This window comes from Scyliorhinus torazame, chromosome 17, assembly GCF_047496885.1.
Source record: "Scyliorhinus torazame isolate Kashiwa2021f chromosome 17, sScyTor2.1, whole genome shotgun sequence".
NCBI classification, from domain to species: domain Eukaryota; kingdom Metazoa; phylum Chordata; class Chondrichthyes; order Carcharhiniformes; family Scyliorhinidae; genus Scyliorhinus; species Scyliorhinus torazame.
The window spans coordinates 189,124,031-189,149,270 of NC_092723.1; the positions used below are offsets into that span (position 1 = coordinate 189,124,031).

The following is a 25,240-nucleotide window of genomic DNA, read 5'->3' on the forward strand; positions in this document are numbered from 1 at the left end:
CCGGTGTGGAGGGATTGTCTTGTGAGCAAAGGTTAAACAGGTTAATGAGCAGCTCGGTAGCACAGTGGTTAGCACAGTTACTTCACAGTGCCAGGATCCCAGGTTCGATTCTGGCTTGGGTCACTGTCTGTGTGGAGTCTGCACGTTCTCCCCGTGTGTGCGTGGGTTCCCTCCGGGTGCTCCGGTTTCCTCCCACAGTCCAAAGATGCGCAGGTTAGGTGGATTGGCCATGATAAATTGCCCTAAAGGTTAGGTGGGGTTACTGGGTTACAGGGATAGGGTGGAGGAGTGAGCTTAGGTAGGGTGACCTTTGTATGTCCTGTCTGTCTCAAAAGTAAGATGGGGAAGGTGGCTCAACCATGGCTAACCAGGGAAATCAGGAACAGTGTTCAAGCCAAAGAAGAGGCTATAAATTGGCCAGAAAAACAGCCAGCCCGAGGACTGGAAGAAATTTAAAATTCAGCAGAGGAGGACAAAGGGTTTAACTCAGAACGGGAAAATAGAATACGAGAGTAAGCTTGCAGAAAACATAAAAACTGACTGCAAAAGCTTCTATAGATATGTGAAGAGAAAAAGACAGGTGAAGACAAATGTAGGTCCCGTAGTTAGAATCAGGTGAATTAATAATGGGCAAAGAATTGGCAGACCAGTTGAACAATTGCTTTGGATTTGTCTTCACTCAGGACACAAATAACCTTCAGGAAATATTAGGGGACCGAGGGTATAGCATGAAGGAGGAAGTGAAGGAAATCCTTATTAGTCAGGAAATTGTATTGGGGAAATTGATGGGATTCAAACCCGCTAAGTCCCCAGGGCCTGATGCTCTGCATCCCAGAGTACTTAAGCTAGTGGTCTAGAAATAGTGGACGCATTGGTGATCATCTTCCAACATTCTATAGATTCTGGAAGAGTTCCAATGGATTGGAGGGTAGCTAATGTAACCCCACTTTTAAAAAAAGGAAGGCGAGAAAACGGGGAATTATAGACCGGTTAGCCTGACATCGGTGATGGGGAAAATGCTGGAGTCAATTATTCAGGATGAGATAAGTGGGGACAGGATCGGTCCCAGTCAGCATGGATTCACTAAAGGGAAATCATGCTTGACAAATCTTCTGGAATTTTTTGGATGTGATCAGTAGAGTGGACAAGGGTGAACCAGTGGATGTTGTGTATCTGGACTTTCAAAAGGCTTTGACAATGTCCCACACAAGAGATTAGTGAACAAAATTAAAGCTCATGGTATTGGGGGTAATGTATTGACTCAGACTCCACAGCTGTTCAAAGTCTACACAAATGATTTGGATGATGGACCAAATGTAATATTTCCAAATTTGCTGGTGACACCAAACTGTGTAACTTCACGAGGACTCGGTGGGCTAAGTGGAACATGGCAGATTGAATATAATATAAATAAATGTGAAGTTATTCACTTTAGTAAAAAATAACAAGGCAGCAGAATATTTCTTCAATGGTGAGAGTTTGGAAAGTGCGGGTCTCCAAAAGGACTCGGTGTCTTGCTCAGGAGTCAGTAAGCGCAGCAGCAACTAGGAAGGCATCAGAAAGGTCTTGCTGCAATTATCCAGAGTCCTGAGGAAACCTCAGCTGGAGGACTGTGCACAGTTTGGTCCCGAATCCAAGGAAAGATATGCCACAGGAGTGCATCGGAGGTTAATGGGATTAACGCCCGGGATGGCAGGATTGTTTTGTGGGGCGACATCTAGGAGACTGGGTCCATATTCCCTAGTTTCAAAGAATCCGGGTGATCTCATTGCAACTTAACAAAATTCTTACAGGGTTTGACACGGTGAATGTAGATCAGCTGCGGGAACCTTCGTCGTGGGATCCCCCGCTTCCCCGGATGTCACGTCCGCGGATTTCCCGACGACGTGGTACGCCACAATGAGAAACCCCATTGACCGGCTGCTGGGACGGAGAATCCCACTCCCGGCGGGAACGCACCACGCAGCAAAACGGGGCCGGCGGGACGGAGAATGCCGCCCAGGATGTTTCCCCTGGCTGCTGAGTCTATATCCAGAGGACAGAATCTCAGGGAGCCCATGTAAGTCTGTGCAGGAGGTATTCACCCAGAGACTGCTGGATCTTCGGAACTCTCTATCCCAGAAAGCTGTGGAAGCTCAATCACGGAGAAGATTTATTACAGAAATCAATAGTTTTCTGAAGACTAATGACACCAGAGGATATGGGATAGTGCAGGTAAGTGATGTTGAGGTAGATAAACAGGAACAAATTGAATGGCGGACCAGGCTTGACGTGCCGAAGGGTCATTCCTGTTGCTATGACATTCAGCATGAATAGTTATGTGGTTGGGTGGATAGGTGGGTGTGGGACTTAACCAGGAGGCTGTAGTAACGAGGGATCCCTGGGAACGATCCCAAGCAAATCAGTGGGAGGACATTTCTGAAGGAGATTGTTAAGGAGAATCCCAAGGAGTCCATGCCTGGTCCTGGGGGGATACACATCACAACATGCGAATTCCAAGTCAGCTCCAGCTTGCCTTTAACAGGTGCCTTATTGATAGCCTGAAGCACTGCCATAAACATTGCAATGGCTGGGAATGGGACAGGCTGGAGTTACCAGCCGGACATCTTTCACATTGTGTCACTCAGGCACCATCTCATTGAGAAAGGGTGGTTTAAATTCTGATCATCTTCTGTACATCCTAAACAGGATCCTAAACTAAACCCCAGACAAATTCACAATACCACATTTGTGAAAAGGAGCTGGGTTTTAAATATAAATGTCTAAACTGGACTTTCTAATGCAATGTGTACATACTGTCAGAAGCCATCAAATACTAAATGAATGAGAATGGGGATTGCAGCCTCCCTCCTTCTTCAGGAAATAGTGGAATGATTCTTGAGTTTTATCTGTGGGTTTCCTCCAACACCAAGATCTAATTGAGATGTTTTCTAATTAGCCTGCATTTTACCAAAATTGATAGAGATATTTGGCCATGATTTGCTGCACCATGCCCGCACTGCTTTGTCATTGATCTGCTCCCTCTCTGAAGTTGCTTTACAATTTGGCCATTGACACAGTGAGCACGGTTACCCTGGTCTTAGACAGGAACATCTGGGCCACCTGATAAACTGCTAATAAATCACTGCAGGTGGATAGTGCTGAACATTCATACTTAACAATTCTGGAATCAAAATCACTCACCATAGCCAGCTGCTCTCTGAGCTGAACAACAACACGTTTATGTGCTCCGGCCAAAGCAACAAGATAGAATAGGATGAGGCTGAAAAAAAAAAAAAATTGAAGGATGTATTTGCTGAATTATAGAAAACGTGTAACCATTGCTCTGCTTAATACAGTGAGAGTTTATCCAGATATTCTGCATCTCTGGAAGTCACAAATGCAAAGTACTTTAAGTTGTTACATAGCTTATAAACAAATAATTTATTCTTATTTGGTGATTGTGAATTTATCCTCGATGAGTATGATCCTAATTCTCTGTTAACACGGTGAGCTCACTTTGGTGTATTTCCACGAAGGGGATAAATCATTTCTTGTTGGGCATTCAGTCAAAAAGATGTGCGGGCTGGGTGGATTGGCCACGCTAAATTGATGTGCGGGATGGGTGGAATGGCCACGCTAAATTGATGTGCCGGCTGGGTGGGTTGGCCACGCTAAATTGCCCCTTAATTGGAAAAAATTAATTAGGTACTCTAAATTTATTTAAAAAAAACATAACTTCCCGGCTTTTGTACTGACTGCCACTATTAATGAAGCCCAAGATCCCATCTGCCCTGGAAATTCCTCTCTCAATATGTTCTGCAAACTTCAATGGTCTCAGTATGTGAACATCTAGGTCCCTCTGTTCCTGGACACTCTTTCGAATTGTTTTGAATGTACCTTTTCCTGTCCCTTCTGCCAAAATGCATCACCTCATACTTTTCTATATTAAATTTCATCCACCACTTGCCTGCCCATTCTGCTCACCTATCCAGGTCCTATTTCAGTCAACTGGTATCATCCTCACATTGAGCCACACCTCAGTGGGTGGGATTCCATTTTTTTGCTGGTCCGATCCACCCATGACGATTCAGTCAGTGGGCAGGACTGGAAAATCTATGCCCATGTTCGCCATTTATTGGCAAAGTTTGACATTTTGTTCTGCATTTCAATATCCAAATCATTTATATATTTATCAAAAAAGTGGTTCAAGCATTGACCCTTCACTGGCAACCATCACCCACTCTAAAAATCACCATGTTTTCTGTTAACTTTTTATCCAAGTTGACACTGACCCTCCTATTCCATAAGCCACAATTTGGTTGACTAATCTGTTGTTATTATGAATGTCCTTCCATCTTTTCTTGAACATTTTCATTTTCCACTTTCTATCCCTCTGGCACGCCGCTGCTTTGACCCTACAAGGCTCCACTTCACCTCTTACTATTTACATGCTGGTCGAAGAGTTTTGGTTTCGCTTTTATATTAACGGCCTCGTATTTGCTCTTTGCCGGTTTTATTTTCATCTTCACTTCTTCCCTCAACTTGTGTTTAACCTAGTTCTCGCTTGAAGAATTAATCCAACATGAATCATACACCCTCTCTTTTAGTTCCAGTAAATTGTCTGGGTGGGATTGTCCTGGTGGGATTGTCCGGGTGGGATTGTCCGGGTGGGATTGTCCGGGTGGGATTGTCCGCTGCCAAAGAAAATCAAGAGACTTTTGGCTGGGCTGCCAAATCTCCCGTGGCAAGTGACGCCACGGCAGGGTTGGAAAACCCAGCCCTTCGACATCCAAGGAGCACTGGCTTTGGTTCCACCATCTTTGGCTTCTATTGGGAAGTACCGAACCTGCACCCAAAACATCTCCCTCCAATATCACCCATTCTTCATTAACCTTTGTGAGGATATCCAATCTGTTGGGCCACATACAAAGTTTATATCCATGTTGCTAAGGCAATGGACAGGTCTGCAGGAGAGCAGACCATACAGTTTTGAGCCTCTACAATAGAAAGGGCAGCGTAAGATAATCTTGAGCCCTTAAAAGACAGACAGAAGTGATATTGCATTTGAAATTAGTACGTAGAACATAGAATTTACAGTGCAGAAGGAGGCCATTCGGCCCATCGAGTCTGCACCAGCTCTTGGAAAGAGCACCCTACTTAGGCCCACGCCGCCACCCTATCCCCGTAACCCCACCTAATCTTTTTTTTGGACACTATGGGAAATTTATCATGGCCAATTTACCTAATGTGCACATCTTTGGACTGTGGGAGGAAACCGGAGCACCCAGAGGAAACCCACGCACACACGGAGAACAGTGACCCAAACCAGGAATCGAACCGGGAACCCTGGAGCTGTGAAGCAACTATGCTAACCACTGTGCTACCATGCTGTCCAAAATTGGCAGACTGCCTCAATAATTAATTTGTAGGGTCTTCATTAAGAAAGGGTTGCAAGAAAAAATAAAAATAATGGAGACTATTTTATGCCAGTTTTAAACAATGATAATTGTGAAAATGAGACGGCAGATAGACAAGTCTCCAGGATCTGATTGTTTCTAACCCAGGGTATTGATTATGATCTTTCAAACTCTCTGAAGGTTTGAAAATTAATTCTTTGTATGCAATCCTGTTTGCTCCAACAGCTTTGAACACAAATTATATTTGGAAACACAATACCAATCTGGCCATCACTAACTCTGACCAAACTGTAGTTATCATTCCCGATCTCTCTCTACTGGCATGTTCTCCTCAGGCCTTAGTGAAAACATCCTTGGAACAATTTTCCAAATTAAATGGGTTAAATAAGTCCAAGTTTGAAGCTAGAATTATGGGCAATAATACAAATGTATAAAATGTATAATAATATAATTTTATGTAATTTATATATTTGAACATCAAGAAGGATGTAACAATTCAGTTCAATTCTGTGTTCACTCCAGGTAATTTAATAATTTATTTTAAAAGGTTACAAATTATTTGACACTAAAATTACAGGTACATCAACGAGGGAAAAAACAGTTTGCCATCCAACAGAGAAAAATAACTTAATTTCACCATCAGCTGCTCCTTACCATACAAACAGAAAGAATGGGACTGCAAAAGCCTCAGATGCCAAACCATAAAAAAGATTCTTAATAACGTTTGGGAAACGGTCAATGGTTTCTGGTATAATATCCCACGAAGTATTGTAGTTAATGAATGGCCCACAAGATGTGGATGACTTGATTCTGATTGGAGGGGAAAAGCATATGTATTTATTTTGTGTCTTAATACAATAACAAGATCTCATCTTTCCATTAGACATGTTACAGCCCACAGGTCACAACATTAAGTTCAACAAATTTACACTGTGCCCTATTCCTCCATCTTAAACCTTATTTTTAATATCCCGTACATTTATTGCCCCAATACAAAAGCCCACCATCCTCCCACCCCTCCCACACCATGCCGTCTGGCTCGTTCTTAATGTTGCTACGTCTTGTTGCAATCTCTCCGAGCTACCAGTTTAACATCAAACACATCCACTGACTCTTTAGCTCTGATGAAAAGTTAAACAGACTCAAAACATTAACTCGGATTTATTTCCCTGTAGATGCTACCGGATCTGCTGAGTTTTCCAGCATTCTTTGTTAAGGTTATCAACATTGGTATATCTTGGTTAATGATTGAATTTTTGGTTTTCATTAAGTTTGAAATATGGACATTTTTCTTTTACCTTCTGGGGATTGGGAAATGATTAATAAGCTCAGAGGACTTCAGACCATTCTGATAATTGTTTAGGACCTATATAAACACAGACACACACACATGCACAGTATTACATTTTCCAAGTGGCATACCAAACAGATGATGTGGGAACAAACAATTATGAAATATTTTGGTACGTGAAAACATGGATAATCCAGCACGGGAGGAATATGCAGTGATCATGCCATCCAGCTTTTTACCTTATAAAGCTTGAAAGCTCCACTGTTGATATCAGTTATAAAGTTTGGGTCTGCGCTTATATTCTTTTACAATCACTCTCATTGGTTATTCCCAAGTGGCCCTGATATCCCCAACAATCTGAGGAGCATATTAACATGGTTACAAATTCAGGTTTGCCATAACTCTCTTTGAATTCAGTGATGTTAATCATGTTGCTACTGTCTCCTTTATTCCATGAGTTTTAACTTTGCTCACAAGTCTGTTGTGTGGCACTTCAACAAATGCTTTTTAGAAGTCCATGTACACCACATCAACAACATTACCCTCATCAACCCTCTTTGTTACCTCCTGAAAAAACTCCAGCAAATAAGTTAAACACAATTTTCCCCAAATACATTTGTGCCAGTTTTCCTTTATTAACCCATACTTGCTCAAGTGACCATTAATTTTGTCCTGAATAATCGTTTTCCAGACGTTTCCCTTCAGAATGTTATATATTTTAATGAGATCACTAATTTAAACTCCAGGGAATACAGGCCTAGTCTATTCAAACCCAATCTAAAAGGCAATTCCCTCAACCCTGCAATCAGTTTAGTAAATCTTCGTTGAACTATCTTGAAGACATGGTGGAGAATTGAACAGATAGTTTGAATCGGTCTTCAATGTACAGACACAAATATCATCCCAGAAATAATTGTGACTCAAGAGGTGAAAGAGAGGAGCTTAAAACAATGACAATAACCAAGGAAGGGGTACAGAGAAAATTTTAGAACCAAAAGCCCACAAGTTCTCAGGTCTTATAGGACTTCATACTGGAGTGTTAAAAGAAATGGCTACTGAGATAGTGGATGCTTTGTTTCCAGATTATCACATCCCTTTGATTCTGGAAAGGTTCCATCAGATTGTGAAATAGCAAATGTAATTCATCAATTCAAGGAAGATGGGGGGCAAAAAGCAGGAATCTACAGGTGCCATGGATCTGCCGAGCAACAGATACATATTTGCCTAACAAAGAACAAAGAAATGTACAGCACAGGAACAGGCCCTTCGGCCCTCCAAGCCCGTGCCGACCATGCTGCCCGACTAAACTACAATCTTCTACACTTCCTGGGTCCGCATCCTTCTATTCCCATCCTATTCATGTATTTGTCAAGATGCCCCTTAAATGTCACTATCGTCGCTGCTTCCACCACCTCTTCCGGTAGCGAGTTCCAGGCACCCACTACCCTCTGCGTAAAAAACTTGCCTCGTACATCTACTCTAAACCTTGCCCCTCGCACCTTAAACCTATCCCCCCTAGTAATTGACCCCTCTACCCCGGGGAAAAGCCTCTGACTATCCACTCTGTCTATGCCCCTCATAATTTTGTAGACCTCTATCAGGTCGCCCCTCAACCTCCGTCGTTCCAGTGAGAACAAACAGAGTTTATTCAACCGCTCCTCACAGCTAATGCCCTCCATACCAGGCAACATCCTGGTAAATCTCTTCTGCACCATCTCTAAAGCCTCCACATCCTTCTGGTAGTGTGACGACCAGAATTGAACACTATATTCCAAGTGTGGCCTAACTAAGGTCCCATACAGCTGCAACATGACTTGTCAATTCTTATACTCAATGCCCCGGCCAATGAAGGCAAGCATGCCGTATGCCTTCTTGACTACCTTCTCCACCTGTGTTGCCCCTTTCAGTGTCCTGTGGACCTGTACACCTAGATCTCTCTGACTTGCAATACTCTTGAGGGTTCTACCATTCACTGTATATTCCCTACCTACGTTTGACCTTCCAAAATGCATTACCTCACATTTGTCCGGATTAAACTCCATCTGCCATCTCTCCGCCCAAGTCTCCAAACGATCTAAATCCTGCTGTATCCTCTGACAGTCCTCATCGCTATCTGCAATTCCACCAACCTTTGTGTCGTCTGCAAACTTACTAATCAGACCAGTTACATTTTCCTTCAAATCATTTATATATACTACAAACAGCAAAGGTCCCAGCACAGATCCCTGCGGAACACCACTGGTCACAGCCCTCCAATTAGAAAAGCACCCTTCCATTGCTACTCTCTGCCTTCTATGACCTAGCCAGTTCTGTATCCACCTTGCCAGCTCACCCCTGATCCCGTGTGACTTCACCTTTTGTACCAGTCTACCATGAGGTACCTTGTCAAAGGCCTTACTGAAGTCCATATAGACAACATCCACAGCCCTACCTGCATCAATCATCTTTGTGAGCTCTTCGAAAAACTCTCCCAAGTTAGTGAGACACGACCTCCCCTTCACAAAACCATGCTGCCTCTCACTAATACGTCCATTTGCTCCCAAATGGGAGTAGATCCTGTCTCGAAGAATTCTCTCCAGTAATTTCCCTACCACTGACGTAAGGCTCACCGGCCTGTAGTTCCCTGGATTACCCTTGCTACCCTTCTTAAACAAAGGAACAACATTGGCTATTCTCCAGTCCTCCGGGACATCCCCTGGAGACAGCGAGGATCCAAAGATTTCTGTCAAGGCCTCAGCAATTTCCTCTCTAGCCTCCTTCAGTATTCTGTGGTAGATGCCATCAGGCGCTCGGGACTTATCTCCCTTAATATTTTTCAAGACGCCCAACACCTCGTCTTTTTGGATCTCAATGTGACCCAAGCTATCTACACACCCTTCTCCAGACTCAACATCCGCCAATTCCTTCTTTTTGGTGAATACTGATGCAAAGTATTCATTTAGTACCTCGCCCATTTCCTCTGGCTCCACACATAGATTCCCTTGCCTATCCTTCAGTGGGCCAACCCTTTCCCTGGCTACCCTCTTGCTTTTTATGTACGTGTAAAAAGCCTTGGGATTTTCCTTAACCCTATTTGCCAATGACTTTTCGTGACCCCTTCTAGCCCTCCTGACTCCTTGCTTAAGTTCCTTCCTACTTGCCTTATATTCCACACAGGTTTCGTCTGTTCCCAGCCTTCTAGCCCTGACAAATGCCTCCTTTTTCTTTTTGATGAGGCCTACAATATCTCTCGTTATCCAAGGTTCCTGAAATTTGCCGTATTTATCCTTCTTCCTCACAGGAACATGCCGGTCCTGAATTCCTTTCAACTGATATTTGAAAGCCTCCCACATGTCAGATGTTGATTTACCCTCAAACATCCGCCCCCAATCTAGGTTCTTCAGTTCCCGCCTAATATTGTTATAATTAGCCTTCCCCCAATTTAGCACATTCATCCTTGTCCACCAGTACTTTAAAACTTATGAATTGTGGTCACTGTTCCAGAAATGCTCCCCTACTGAAACTTCTACCATCTGGCCGGGCTCATTCCCCAATACCAGGTCCAGTACAGTCCCTTCCCTAGTTGGACTGTATACATATTGTTTTAAGAAGCCCTCCTGGATGCTCCTTACAAACTCTGCCCCATCTATGCCCCTGGCACTAAGTGAGTCCCAGTCAATATTGGGGAAGTTGAAGTCTCCCATCACAACAACCCTGTTGTTTTTACTCTTTTCCAAAATCTGTCTACCTATCTGCTCCTCTATCTCCCGCTGGCTGTTGGGAGGCCTATAGTAAACCCCCAACATTGTGACTGCACCCTTCTTATTCCTGATCTCTACCCATATAGCCTCACTGCCCTCTGAGGTGTCCTCCCATAGTACAGCTGTGATATTCTCCCTAACCAATAGCGCAACTCCGCCACCCCTTTTACATCCCCCTCTATCCCGCCTGAAACATCTAAATCCTGGAACGTTTAGCTGCCAATCCTGTCCTTCCCTCAACCAGGTCTCTGTAATGGCAACAACATCATAGTTCCAAGTACTAATCCAAGCTCTAAGTTCATCTGCCTTACCCGTAATACTTCTTGCATTAAAACATATGCACTTCAGGCCACCAGACCCGCTGTGTTCAGCAACTTCTCCCTGTCTGCTCTTCCTCAGAGCCAAACAGGCCCTATTCCCTAGTTCTCCCTCAATGCTCTCACCTTCTGACCTATTGCTCCCGTGCCCTCCCGCCTGCCATACTAGTTTAAACCCTCCCGTGTGACACTAGCAAACCTGCCTAGTAACAGCAGTAACACAAATGTAGCACGGCATGATGGGATACGGTCTCCCTGGCGACAGCAATAGCCTGCATTCAAAAGGATAATGAGATGCAATTTTAAAAGTCACGAGATCAAAGTGTCTAGACAAATATAATTGCCAGCACCCTCAGAAGCAGGGAGGCCAGTTTTATATCTAGCATTCTGTGAGGCCACTCTACAATCTAACAGCCAGGAGGCTAGGCTAACATCCAAGTCTTAGAGCCAATATTGTGCAGAAACCTTCATAAAGGCAGTTCAGGCACTGGAACAGAAAAAGACACTTCCCAGACTTGACTATCCGCATTGTATTGCTTGGTAACTTTCAACTGTTCCACGGCGAGTCAGCGTGGACTCAATGGACTGAATGGCCTCCTTCTGTGTTATAAATGACTACGGCCTTGATGGATGGTGCAACTAGGAAACAATATTTGACTAATAATCGATACTCACACTGCGACACTGAAGAGAATCGGAATGCAGGCTAACGGAAGTCCAATTAGCAGAACTGCCAGAAAGAAAAAGTTTGAACTTGATGCCCGGAAAGGTCTGGTGGAAGGGCGGCAGTTGTTCATCAAAGAAACCTGGAAGGTTCAGAAGACATCATGCTTTTATTAGCAGTAATTCCACCAGCCTCTACTTTTCTCCTCTTCCCTACTGCTGATTTTATTTAGCCACACATGTCCCCTTAATATTTCCAGCACGTCACTTGTTCTTGAATATGGCACGACATTCCAGCAACGGGGCATCAAAACCAAACCCCATTTAGTCCTTGCCCAATGTCTACAATAACTGGATACCATTCAGGACAGGGAGCTGATCAAATTTATTTTACCTCGCCCTTGGATTATGGAGGAAAATTGTGATATCCCAAAACAGCTGCTCCTCTGAGATTAGCCAATTAATCTCAAGCAGAGACTCAAATCTGGGACCGCCACAGCCGGAGCCCAATCTTCATATGTATTTTTCTCCCAGTGTGTAAAATACCACAGGACTTTCTATATGCTAAAGATGCTATAGAAAGGTAATTTGTGTATTACTCAGTGGCTCACTCGAGAAACTCGGATTAATTGTGACAAGTTTAGGGGAAGCCTGAAATTGAATTTCAGAAAATGTACCACAGATAAACGGACATTTATTTTGAATGCCAAAGTATTGGTTGCATATCTTATTAAAATATTAATCAGTCGTGACTTCCGGTTGCGGCGATGACCAGCTAAGCCGCACGTTTCGGCGGCTCCAACTCAAACGGACCTTCGGGCTCTTTTAAGAGTCCCAACGGGAAATTCTTTCATGACGAAACCCGGTGTGGGGTGAGGCAACAGGGAGTCGTCTCTCTCCCCCCCCCCCCCCAGCGGAAAAGAAAAATATCGGCGGCGGCGGCCAGATCTCGGAGAATCCTCGAGGGCAGCGGCAGAGGAAAGAAAGGAGCAAGGTGGCGACGGAGGGAGCCCAGGCGACATGGGGACCGGAGCTGGACGAATTTTTAAGATGGGTGTGGAGCTGCTTAAGAAGGAGGTGCTGGCCCCGATGCTACAGGCAATCAAGGGGCTTAAAGAGACACAAAAGGCCCAGGAGATAGAGCTCCGTGTGGTGGAGCAGAAGGTAACGGACAACGAGGACGAGATCCTGGGCCTAGCGGTCAAAATGCAGACCCACGAGGCGCTCCATAAGAAGTGCACCGAAAGAATTGAAGTCCTGGAAAACAGATCAAGGAGAAAGAACCTCTGGATCCTGGGTCTCCCCGAGGGAGTGGAAGGAGCTGATGGCGGGGCTTACGCGAGCACGATGCTATGCTCACTAATGGGAACTGAGGCCCCCTCGGAAGTGGAAGGGGCCCGGACAACCACCTAGGGCGATGATCGTGCAATTTCACCGCTTCAATGATAGAGAGGTGGTTCTGAGATGGGCCAAGAAGGTACGAAGTAGCAGATGGGAGAATGCGGTGATAAGAGTGTATCAGGATTGGAGTGCGGAGGTGGCGAGAAGGAGGGCGAGTTTCAATAGAACCAAGGAGGTGCTGCATTAGAAGAAAGTGAAGTTCGGGATGTTGCAGCCGGCGCGATTGTGGGTCACCCACCAGGACAGACATTACTATTTTAAAACGTCGGAAGAAGCATGGACCTTCATTCAAAAAGAGAAACTGGACCAGAACTGAGGGACTGATGTTGGAGGGGAAACAAAAATGCTGATGTATAGAGGTGTAAATTGGGGAGGGGGGGACACTGAGAAATGAGGGCGCCGGTGGGGGGGGGGCAGAAGAGACACAGGCGGGGGACGGGGAATGGGGGGGACAACTGGGTTGCTGCTGCGGAGATCGAAAGGGAGCTGGTAAGAGAACAGGTGGCCGAGGCGGGAATGCGCCGCCTGAGGGACGGGTGGGTGCGCGGAACCGGGTCGTGGGACTGGCCAAGAGAGGGTGATGGCTTGTCGACAGGGGAGGGGGGCGGGCAGCCCCCCAGTCCGGCTGATCACGTGGAACGTGAGAGTCCTAAATGGGCTGATTAAGAGGGCCCGAGTGTTCGCGCACTTAAAGGGGCTGAAGGCAGATGTGGCCATGCTTCAAGAGACGTATCTGAAGGTGGCGGACCAGGTTAGGTTAAGGAAAGGATGGGTGGGGCAGGTGCTCCACTCAGGGCTGGACGCAAAGAATGGAGGGGTGGCTATATTGGTGGGGAAATGGGTGTCGTTCGAGGCTAGGAACATTGTAGCAGACAGCGGGGGCAGATATGTGATGGTGAGTGGCAGACTGCAGGGAATGGAGGTCGTGCTGGTCAACGTATATGCCCCGAACTGGGATTATGCTGGATTTATGAAGCGGATGCTGGGGCGCATCCCGGACCTGGAGGTAGGAAACCTGGTAATGGGGGGGGGACTTCAACACCGTGCTAGACCCAGGGTTAGATAGATCTAGATCCAGGACCGGAAGAAGGCCGGCAGCGGCCAAGGTGCTTAAGGGGTTTATGGACCAAATGGGGGGAGTAGATCCGTGGAGATTTGCTAGGCCGCTGGCCAAAGAGTTCTCCTTTTTCTCCCACGTCCATAAGGTATACTCCCGGATAGATTTCTTCGTTTTGGGAAGGTCACTGATTTCGAGGGTGGAAGGAACTGAGTACTCAGCCATAGCTGTTTCAGACCACGCCTGTTCAGACCACGCCCCACATTGGGTGGACCTGGAACTAGGAGAGGAGAGGGAGCAGCGTCCACTCTGGCGACTGGATGTGGGATTATTGGCGGATGAGGGAGTCTGCGGAAGAGTGCGGGGATGTATCGAAAGGTACCTGGAGGCCAACGATGATGGGGAGGTCCGAGTGGGGGTAGTATGGGAAGCGTTGAAGGCGGTGGTCAGGGGGGAGTTGATCTCCATCAGGGCTCACAAGGGGAAAACAGAGGCCAAAGAAAGGGAAAGATTACTGGGGGAGATTTTGAGTGTGGATAAAAAATATGCGGAGGCCCCGGACGAAGGACTATACAGCGAGAGGCGACGACTCCAGACGGAGTTCGACCTGCTGACCACAGGGAGGGCAGAGGCACAGTGGAGGAAGGCACAGGGGATGAGATATGAATATGGGGGAAAGGCGAGTCGCCTGTTGGCCCACCAGCTTCAAAAGAGGACAGCGGCGAGGGAAATGGGGGAGTTAGGGATGAAACGGGAACCACGGTGTGGAGAGCAGGGAAGGTAAATGAGGTGTTCAAGACCTTTTATGAGAGGTTATATAGGTTCCAACCCCCGGAGGGAAAAGAGGGGATGCAGCAGTTTCTGGACCAACTAAGGTTCCCGAGGGTGGAGGATCAGGAGGTGGAAGGCCTGGGGGCGCCAATTGGGGTGGACAAGGTGACCAAAGGGCTGGGGAACATGCAGGCAGGGAAGGCCCCGGGACCAGACAGGTTCCCGGTGGAATTTTATAGGAAATATGTGGACTTGTTGGCCCCGCTGCTGATAAGAACCTTTAACGAGGCCAGAGAAGGGGGGACCCTACCCCCGACAATGTCGGAGGCGACGATATCACTAATCCTGACCCTAGATAAAGACCCGCTGCAATGCGGGTCTTATAGGCCTATCTCGCTCCTGAATGTGGACGCCAAGTTGTTGGCAAAAGTGCTGACAATGAGGATAGAGGATTGTGTCCCGGGGGTGGTGCACGAAGATCAGACAGGGTTCGTAAAGGGGAGACAATTGAATGTCAACGTGCGACGGCTATTGGGGGTGATAATGATGCCCCCAGCAGAGGGGGAGGCGGAGATAGTGGCGGCAATGGATGCAGAGAAGGCATTTGATAGGGTAGAGTGGGAGTATCTATGGGAGGTGCTGAGGAGGTTCGGGTTCGGGGAGGGGTTTGTCAGCTGGGTTAAACTCCTCTATGGGGCCCCAATGGCAAGTGTAGTCACAAATCGGCAAAGGTCGGAGTATTTTCGACTACACAGGGGAACAAGACAGGGATACCCGCTGTCCCCATTACTGTTCGCGCTGACAATTGAACCACTGGCCATAGCGCTGAGAGACTCCAGGAAATGGAGAGGGGTGGTTAGAGGGGGAGAGGAACACCGAGTGTCACTCTATGCGGATGACCTACTGCTGTATGTGGCGGACCCAGTGGGGGGGGATGACAGAGGTCAGGCAGATATTGAGGGAGTTTGGAGATTTCTCGGGATATAGGCTTAACATGGGAAAGAGTGAGCTTTTTGTGATACACCCTGGGGACCAGAGTAGAGGGATAGATGGCCTGCCGCTAAGGAGAGTGGAAAGAAACTTCCGATACCTGGGGATTCAGATAGCCAGGAGCTGGGGAACCTTACACAGACTCAATCTGACTCGGCTGGTGGAACAAATGGAAGAGGATTTCAAAAGGTGGGATATGCAGCCGCTGTCACTGGCGGGTAGAGTGCAGGTGATTAAGATGATGGTCCTCCCGAGGTTCCTATTTGTGTTTCAATGTCTCCCTATATTGTCATTAAGGCCTTTTTCAAAAAAATAGATAGGAGCATCATGAGCTTCGTGTGGGCAGGGAAGGCCCCGAGGGTAAGGAGGGGGTTCCTGCAACGTAGCAGAGACAGAGGGGGACTGGCGTTGCCGAATTTGGACGACTACTACTGGGCCGCCAACGTGGCGATGATCCATAAGTGGATGATAGAGGGAGAGGGGGCGGCGTGGAAAAGGCTGGAGATGGCGTCCTGCAAAGAACGAGCTTAAAAGCGCTGGTGACGGCGCCACTACCGCTCTCCCCGAAAAGGTTTACCACAAACCCAGTGGTGGCGGCAACATTAAGTATCTGGGGGCAATGGAGGCGACAGAGGGGTGTGCTGGGAGCCTCCGTGTGGTCCCCGATCAGGAACAACCATAGGTTTGTCCCAGGGAGGTTGGACGGAGGGTTCCAGAGCTGGCACCGGGCAGGAATTAGGAAAGTGGGAGACTTATTTATAGATGGGACGTTTGCGAGCTTGGGAGCGCTAGAGGAAAAGTATGAGCTGCCCCGGGGAATATCTTTAGGTATATGCAGGTGAGAGCGTTCACGAGACAACAGGTGAGGGAATTTCCGCTGCTCCCGACACAAGGGATCCAGGACAGGGTGCTTTCGGGGGTGTGGGAGCACTATTTCGTGTTATTTTGTTAGTTCACTATTTTATTTTAACAATGTTATCTATCAGTTATCATTGTTACCATTTTTGTTGATTTGTAAGGGGGGAAAATTGTGTTCGAAAACTTTAATAAAAATATATATTTTTTAAAAATATTAATCAGTCAGGAATAACTAGGTAAGAATTTAAGAGAGTTAATTATATCAAAATAAATCTGAAAAAAAATAAGTTTGCTTTTGTTGGTATATTCTGTGAAATAACTCACCTTTTTGATATAAAATATGATGAAGTACTTGATGGTTGCTATTCCAGGGAGTAACGGTGAATAAAATGTTCCTATCCAACAGATTGTCTGACCATACACAATTTCCAATACATTTTTAGGAACAGCAAACTGCTGTTGGCCCCACCACTTGAAAATTGGACAAGCAGAATAGGTTACAATTAACCTGAAAAACAAATATACAAAATAAGTAATTACATTACCGCAGCAATGAGGAACGATTGGCTAGGCTAGGATTGTCTGCCATGGAACAGAGATGGCTGAGGGGCGACCTTATGGAGTTGTACAAGATTATGAGGGGCCTAAATAGACCGGTAAGATCTATTTTCCCTAGTGGAGATGTCAGTTACCAGGGGACATAGAGTAAAGGTGATTGGTAAAAGGATTAGAGGGGACATGAGGAAAACTCCACCCATTGGATGGCAGTGTTTGGAATTCACTGCCTGGTTTGGCAGTGAAGGCAGAAGCCCACCACTCATTTAAGAGGCAACTGGATTTGCATCCGCGGTACTGTAACCTGTAAGGTACGGACTACTGGAAGGTAGGATTAGAACGGGCAGCTAGTTTTTTATTTTTCCTCCTTCAGCGCTGTAACTTTCTCACAGATCCAATATCCCATTCTAAAATGCATTGTTCAATAATCTCAAAGTAAAACTCAATGGTTGCAAACATATTAACTAATGCACAAGTTTCATCAGGTTTAAAAAATCAACCCTGAACATGCAACTACAGCGGTATTGATAATTTATATCAATGACAAAATGAACATGTTTATTAAATAACATTTTATGATAAATATACACCAGAAAAAGAGGTAGTTTTTAAAATTAATTACTGATTTAGTTTAATTTCAAAAATATTCAAACTCTAAGATACTGGATAGTTATTAAATAGAATGATATTGAACCATTTGTCGAATAACAAATGATATAATATTTTCATATGGTGCTGATAACATTTTGGACCCAAAGATGAAAATGATACAGGTTTTTAATCACAAATCCAGAAGGATTAAATCATGTACCAATTCACAATTTCTGAATAGATGAAATGAGAAAGTTTGGAAGTGAAATAATACTTACTTTCTGGGAAACTCCACAAACAGTGCAACTGATGAAATTATAATCAAGTCAAATATCATCAACTTATACATTTCTTGTCCTATTCGGGTTTCCCAGCACTGAAACACAGAAACCAACCATGAATACTCGATTTACAATCAAAACAAAAGTCATTGATAATGTACAGAACCTTTATCTGTTACAATACTTTATCTCCTGAGCTCAGTGATGATTAAGTATTAAAGCCGATGGGTATGCAGTTTTGTGATGTGGGTTTGGGTCTGCTGTCCTTTTTGAATCGTGGAACAGTTGCCTAATTCCAGTCTGTCCAAACTTCGGTCATACTCAAATCTCCCTCACCTTCCACAGTAGCCTCGAAAAAAGTTCAACCATTCAGGGGGGTTTATTGGTTTTTAATTCCTCAAGGCAAAATCCGAGTGTGGGTATACCTTGCCTGTTTCACATTTGATTATATATTGTCTGTCCCCTTCCAGAAAGAAACCTGATAAGGGTTAACATTTATCATATCATTCATCTCCCATTTCGTCTCAGTTTGATTCTTTATTACTAAAGGAACGGAACATAAAAGCAAGGATGTTATGCTTCAGTTGTACAGGCTGAATCTCGAATACAGTGTGCAGTTTTGGTCTCCTTATTTAAGGCAGGATGTAAATGCCTTGGAAGCAGTTCAGAGGTTTATTAGATTGGGACCTGGAATGAGTGGGTTGTCTTATGAGGAAAAGTTGGACAGACTGGGCTTGTTCCACTGGAGTTTAGAAGAGTGAGGGGTGAGTTGATTGAAGTATATAAGATCCTGAATGGTGTTGACAAGGTGGATGTGGAAAGGATGTTTCCTCTTGTGGGCGAGTCCAGAACTCGAGGGCAAGGTTTTAAAATTAGGGGTCACCCTTTTAGGACAGAGATGTGGAGAAACTTTTTCTCTCAAAGGGTTGTGTGACTTTGGAACTCTTTGCCTCAGAAGATGGTGGGGGCGGGGTCAGTGAATGTTTTTAATGGGGAGGCAGGTAGATTCCTGGTGGGGAAGGGAACCAAAGATTATCGGGGATAGATGAGGAACATGGAACTCAATACAAACACATCAGCCATAATCTAATTGAACATCAGAGCCGGCTCGAGGGGCTGAATGCCCTGCACCTGCCCCTAATTCGTATGATTCCATTTGGATAGGGCCTGAACTTCTACTTTTGTAGGGCGACGCAGTGGCGCAGTGGTTAGCACTGCTGCCTCATGGCACTGAGGATCCGGGTTCGACCCCGGCTCAGGGTCACTGTCCGTGTGGTTTGCACATTCCCCCCGTGTCTGCGTAGGTTTCATCGAATTCATAGAATTTACAGTGCAGGAGGCCATTCGGCCCATCGAGTCTTCACCAGCTCTTGGAAAGAGCACCCTACCCAAGCCCACACCTCCTTATCCCCATAACCCAGTAGCCCCATTCAACCAACACTAAGGGCAATTTTGGACAAAAAGGGCAATTTAGCATGGCCACATTCACTCCCACAACCAAAGATGTGCAGGGTAAGTCATTTGGCCACGCTAAATTGCCCTTAATTGGAGGGAAAAAAAGAATTGGGTACTCAAATTTATTCAACTTTTGTAGAGCTTGACAAGCTTGACAGCTGGTGTGCGATGCAGAGCGAGGCCAGCAGCGTGGGTTCAGTCCCCGAGGGACTGGTTAGTGATGCAGAGCGAGGCAGCAGCGTGGGTTCAGTCCCCGTACCGGGCTGGGGGGTGATGCAGCGCGAGGCAGCAGCGTGGGTTCAGTCCCCGTACCGGGCTGGGGGGTGATGCAGCGCGAGGCAGCAGCGTGGGTTCAGTCCCCGTACCGGGCTGGGGGGCTGGGTGGTGATGCAGAGCGAGGCAGGAGCGTGGGTTCAATTCCCCGTACCGGCTGAGGTGGTTGTCGTCCTGTCTAAGTCCGCCCCACAAGAAGATGGGGGACGGATCTTGCGGGGCCGCGGAAGGAAGGAGGTCCTCCTTCAGAGAGGACGGCCCGACGATCGGTGGGCACCGATCGCGGGCCACCCCACATTCCAGGTGAAGCCTGGTGCAGGATCCCCCCTCGCCCCCCCACAGGCCACCCCCCCCAGCGTTCACGCACCGCCCACGACTGCAGCGACCAGGTGTGGACGGCGCCGGGGGGAACCCGCCGTTTTGGCCTGGCCGCTCGGCCCATCCGGGCCTCAGAATAGCGGGGGTGCCGGAGAATCGCCATTTTCGGTGTCTCCGGCGATTTTCCGGCCTGCGAAACTCGGCCGGGCCGTTCCCGTCGCTTGGGAGAATCGCGGGAGGGCGTCGGACCGGCGTCCCCGGAAATTTTGGCGGCCCAGGCGATTCTCCCAACCGGCGCGGGAGAGGAGAATCCCGCCCAAGGTATCTGAAATTCCTACATTTATCACATATATTTGATGATTAATTTTCACGCACTCATGGAATCCTTCAGTGTCACTATTGGGAGCGTTCTCATTGTTAACAGTTACATGAACAGAAACAGTTTGACAATTCTTTTTACATCAAATATAGTCAAAACAATTGTGCTCAATGCAAGTTATGCTAGGTCCTGTAATCAGTCAGAACATTAAGTTGAACATAAAATGTAAATGCTCTTAAAGGAACAAGTTAATACAAATATATTGTTCTTTATTAAATCTCTCAATACTAATGGCATATTATCCATTCTTATGCAAGCTAAATTAGTTGCGATGATCTCCAAAACAATTGGAAGCCTGTTGAGCATATTATGGTGTCATTCCACAAATAACCAACTGTTCAGTTGATTCAACTGTTTTGTAAATATGTTTATTGGTTTCATTTTGATTGATAGGGTTTCTATTAGAATGCACTTTTCCTGCATCATTGCTTACTGATGGCTAAACATCCTATCCTGCTGCATCCTTTCTCTGCGACAAGCAAGCTGAAATTCTCAAACCGTAGGACTTTGTGGCCCCTCCCACCAGCGGGAACGATCCCACTGAAGGCTAATCCCGCGCTGGGTTCCCTAGCAGCAGAAGGACAAGCCACGCAAATCGCTGTCGACACTGGCAGGACTGGTCAATCCCACCACTGAGTCTCTGCTGCTGGAAAACACGGCACAGGAGGGCTGTGAAATACCGCCATGATCTTTTAAATCCAGTTTCAATCCCATTCATTTGCTTTTAAATGCAGAATTTATCTATGTACTCACTGGGTATAATTTGTTGTTGTAGCCACAGGTTTTGCATTCACCATCTTTACAAGTCGTGATTTGTGACCACAAAGTGATCAAGAGAACGATAATATTAGCCAGCCGCACAAATACAGACCTGTGGAAACGTTCAGTTAGTAAGTTTTCGCTTGATCTTCTTCCATGAAGAACACAATGTGGATATGAGGCTGGGTTTTGAAATATCCATGAGTCACTTAAAGAAAGTGTGGTGAAGGGGCAGAGTTAGGGCTGGAAGTCTGAAAACTTGCTCAGTGTTTCGAGGGAGGGGAATAGTAACGTTTCTCCACATTGTACTCAATCATCGCCATGGCATTGTGCTCACAGGGCCATCCTCAAACTACTGTCATTTTGGCGCAAACGATTCTTCTTTTTAAAGTTCAATGTCATTCACATATTTCTTTAGCAATAACTTGAATCAATGCACTTTTAAATTGTATTCCAAAAAGGAAGTTCAAATAATTAAGCCAACTGGCTCAAAACAGGATGGTTACAGTGACATGTATCTTTTGGATGGCTTGCTGTTTCAAATTCATGGGTGCATAATGTACTGTCAATCTCAACTATAAAAATATACTCTACCTTGTTTACATCAGGTAAATACATCCATACATACCTAATAAGGATAAATTTGATTTCAAAGGCTGGTGAATAATCTTCAAATTGGATCATATGTTCAAACAGGTGTGGAGTGACAAAGTTAGCTGCCGTGATGACAATCGATGGCAAGTACTCAACTATTAGATTATATGTGAAGGCTTCAACATCATCTGACTGATAAAAATATGAACATAATAAAATTAAGCCCATTTCACTGGAACATTCTGCAGACTAAAACTTCATAAAACTAAGCAGGCAACAGAACCGATGGGGGTGGATTGGGTGGTGATGGTTAAACATTCGCCCATCTGTAGATCTTCAAAGCTCAGCATGAAGAAGTAAAACTGACATTTATGGTGCATCTTTCACAGTCTCAGCCAACAGGCATCCTCTGGATGTGTGGATAATTTTATAATGCAGAAAATGTAGCTGTAAATTTATGCACAGCAAGCACCCACCAGTGAAAATGTTATAGTGACATTGAACAAAGTTCTTGAAAATACTTAGCAGGACTGGTAGAATCTGTGGAGAGAAAACATTGAAAGGACTTTAAGCTGAATGTCTACTTTGTTCTCCACAGATGCTGCCAGATCTGCTGAACATATCCAGCACTTGCTGTTTTATTCAGATTTTGTGTTATTTTAAGTGACGTGATTGGAAGATTCATAATGACGAAAACACTGGTGATAACTGCCCTGCTTCCCTTCACAATAGGGTGGTAGGAGGGTGCAAGAGGGCACTGCTTTACATAGAAACACAGAAACATTACAGCGCAGGCAGATGCCATTCAGCATGTCTGCCTAGAAAGAGAAAAAAGAAACTCGCCGCTCATTTCAGTCCCACTTTCCAGCATCTGATCCATCACCTTACAGGTTCCAGAACTTCCGATGCAGATCAATGGGCGAAATTCTCCGGAAACGGCGTGATGTCTGCCAACTGGCGCCCAAAACGGCGCCAATCAGACGGGCATCGCGCCGCCCCAAAGGTGCGGAATGCTCCGTATCTTTGGGGGCTGAGCCCCAACATTGAGGGGCTAGGCCGGCGCCGGAGGAATTTCCGCCCTGCCAGCTGGCGGAAACGGCCTTTGTTGCCCCGCCAGCTGGCGCGGAAATGACATCTCCGGGCGGCGCATGCGCGGGAGCATCAGCGGCCGCTGACAGTTTCCCACGCATGCGCAGTGGAGGGAGTCTCTTCTGCCTCCGCCATGGTGGAGACCGTGGCGGAGGCGGAAGGGAAAGAGTGCCCCCACGGCACAGGCCCGCCCGCGGATCGGTGGGCCCCGATCGCGGGCCAGGCCACCATGGGGGCACCCCCCGGGGCCAGATCGCCCCACGCCCCCCCAGGACCCCGGAGCCCGCCCGCGCCGCCTTGTCCCGCCGTTCAAAACGTGGTTTAATCCATGCCGGCGGGACAGGTAATTTATCGGCGGGACTTCGGCCCATCCAGGCCGGAGAATCGAGCGGGGGGGCCCGCCAACCGGCGCGGCCCGATTCCCGCCCCCGCCGAATATCCGGTGCCGGAGACTTCGGCAACCAGCGGGGGCGGGATTCACGGCAACCCCCGGCGATTCTCCAACCCGGCGGGGGGTCGGAGAATGACGCCCCAGGTTCCTCATCAGCGAATTGAGCGTTTCAGCCTCAAACACCAAACCAGACACCCACCACCCTCTGGGTGAAAACAATTTTCCTCATATTCCCTCGATCCTTCTACCAATCAGCTTAAATCTATGCCCCCCCCCCCCCCCCCCCACCCCCACCCCCGGTAATTGACCCCTCACCTCGGGGAAAACGAGAGTTTCCTGTCTACCGTCTCGGCCCCTCAATCAGGCCACACCTCGGTCTCCTCCGTTCGAAAGGGAAACAACCCCAGCCTATCCAATCTTTCTTCAGCTGCAATTTTCAAGCACTGGTAACATTCTTGTAAACCTCCTCTGCACTCTCTCCAGAGCATCAGGATCTTCCTGTAATGTGGTGACCAGAACTGTACACAAAACCCCAGCTGTGGCCTATCCAGGTTTTATACAGTCCCAGCATTGCAACCCTGCTTTTGTATTCAATACCTCACCCAATGATGGAAAGCATTCCATGTGCTTTCTTAACCACCTCGTCCACCTGTCCTGACACCTTCAAGGACCTGTGGACATGCAATCCCAGGTCTCTCATTCCTCAATCCCTCTCAATATCTTCCTGTTTATTGAGTATTCCCTTCCCATTCAAATGCATTACCTCATACTTTTCCGGATTGAATTCCATTTGCTACTTTCCTGCCCACTCAACCAAACCGCTGATCTCATTCTGGACCTATATCATTCTGGACCTATATCATTCTGGATCTATATCATTCTGGATCTATATCATTCTGGATCTATATCATTCTGGACCTATATCATTCTGGACCTATCTCATTCTGGATCTATATCATTCTGGATCTATATCATTCTGGATCTATATCATTCTGGACCTATATCATTCTGGATCTATATCATTCTGGATCTATATCATTCTGGATCTATATCATTCTGGACCTATATCATTCTGGACCTATCTCATTCTGGATCTATATCATTCTGGATCTATATCATTCTGGATCTATATCATTCTGAATCTATATCATTCTGGATCTATATCATTCTGGACCTATCTCATTTTGGACCTATCTCATTCTGGTGCTATATCATTCTGGACCTATATCATTCTGGATCTATATCATTCTGGATCTATATCATTCTGGATCTATATCATTCTGGACCTATCTCATTCTGGATCTATCTCATTCTGGATCTATATCATTCTGGATCTATATCATTCTGGATCTATATCATTCTGGACCTATCTCATTCTGGACCTATCTCATTCTGGACCTATATCATTCTGGGTCTATATCGTTCTGGATCTATATCATTCTGGGTCTATATCATTCTGGATCTATATCATTCTGGATCGATATCATTCTGGATCGATATCATTCTGGACCTATATCATTCTGGACCTATATCATTCTGGATCTATATCATTCTGGATCTATATCATTCTGGGTCTATATCATTCTGGATCTATATCATTCTGGATCTATATCATTCTGGATCTATATCATTCTGGATCTATATAATTCTGGTCCTATCATTCTGGATCTATATCATTCTGGATCTATATCATTCTGGATCTATATCATTCTGGACCTATATCATTCTGGATCTATATCATTCTGGATCTATATCATTCTGGACCTATATCATTCTGGACCTATATCATTCTGGACCTATATCATTCTGGATCTATATCATTCTGGATCTATATCATTCTGGATCTATATCATTCTATGTCATCCAAAAATTAGCACCTCTAACAGAGTTCATAAAGTCGCATCTTGTTGGTTATTTGTGGATGGATTTAAGTACCTGATTGGCTAAATGCAAACTGGTCAAGAATTAATTGCAATCATTGGACAGATAGGAAAGCAATGAATAAACAGGCACCACAAAGCGGCCTTTCTAATCGCTGAAAGAAATTAGCTCCAGAGTGCTTTTGCAC

The 25,240-nt window shown here is 46.0% G+C and overlaps 1 protein-coding gene across 2 annotated transcripts in view; it reads right to left on the reverse strand.

The window, feature by feature from the left end:
* LOC140394525 (transmembrane channel-like protein 7) overlaps positions 1–25,240 on the reverse strand; it is an 84,460-nt gene that overhangs the window by 6,950 nt on the left and 52,270 nt on the right. Inside the window, exons 9-15 of one of the 2 annotated variants that reach the window (XM_072481872.1) lie at positions 21,727–21,884; positions 21,093–21,210; positions 17,912–18,009; positions 16,812–16,995; positions 11,423–11,553; positions 6,054–6,209; positions 3,184–3,262 (exon numbers count right to left, since the gene is read on the reverse strand). In XM_072481872.1, coding sequence (XP_072337973.1) covers positions 3,184–3,262; positions 6,054–6,209; positions 11,423–11,553; positions 16,812–16,995; positions 17,912–18,009; positions 21,093–21,210; positions 21,727–21,884 — 924 coding nt within the window. Of the gene's footprint in view, positions 1–3,183; positions 3,263–6,053; positions 6,210–6,929; positions 7,048–11,422; positions 11,554–16,811; positions 16,996–17,911; positions 18,010–21,092; positions 21,211–21,726; positions 21,885–25,240 lie in introns of those variants that run through there. The other variant, XR_011935896.1, reaches the window with a different exon arrangement.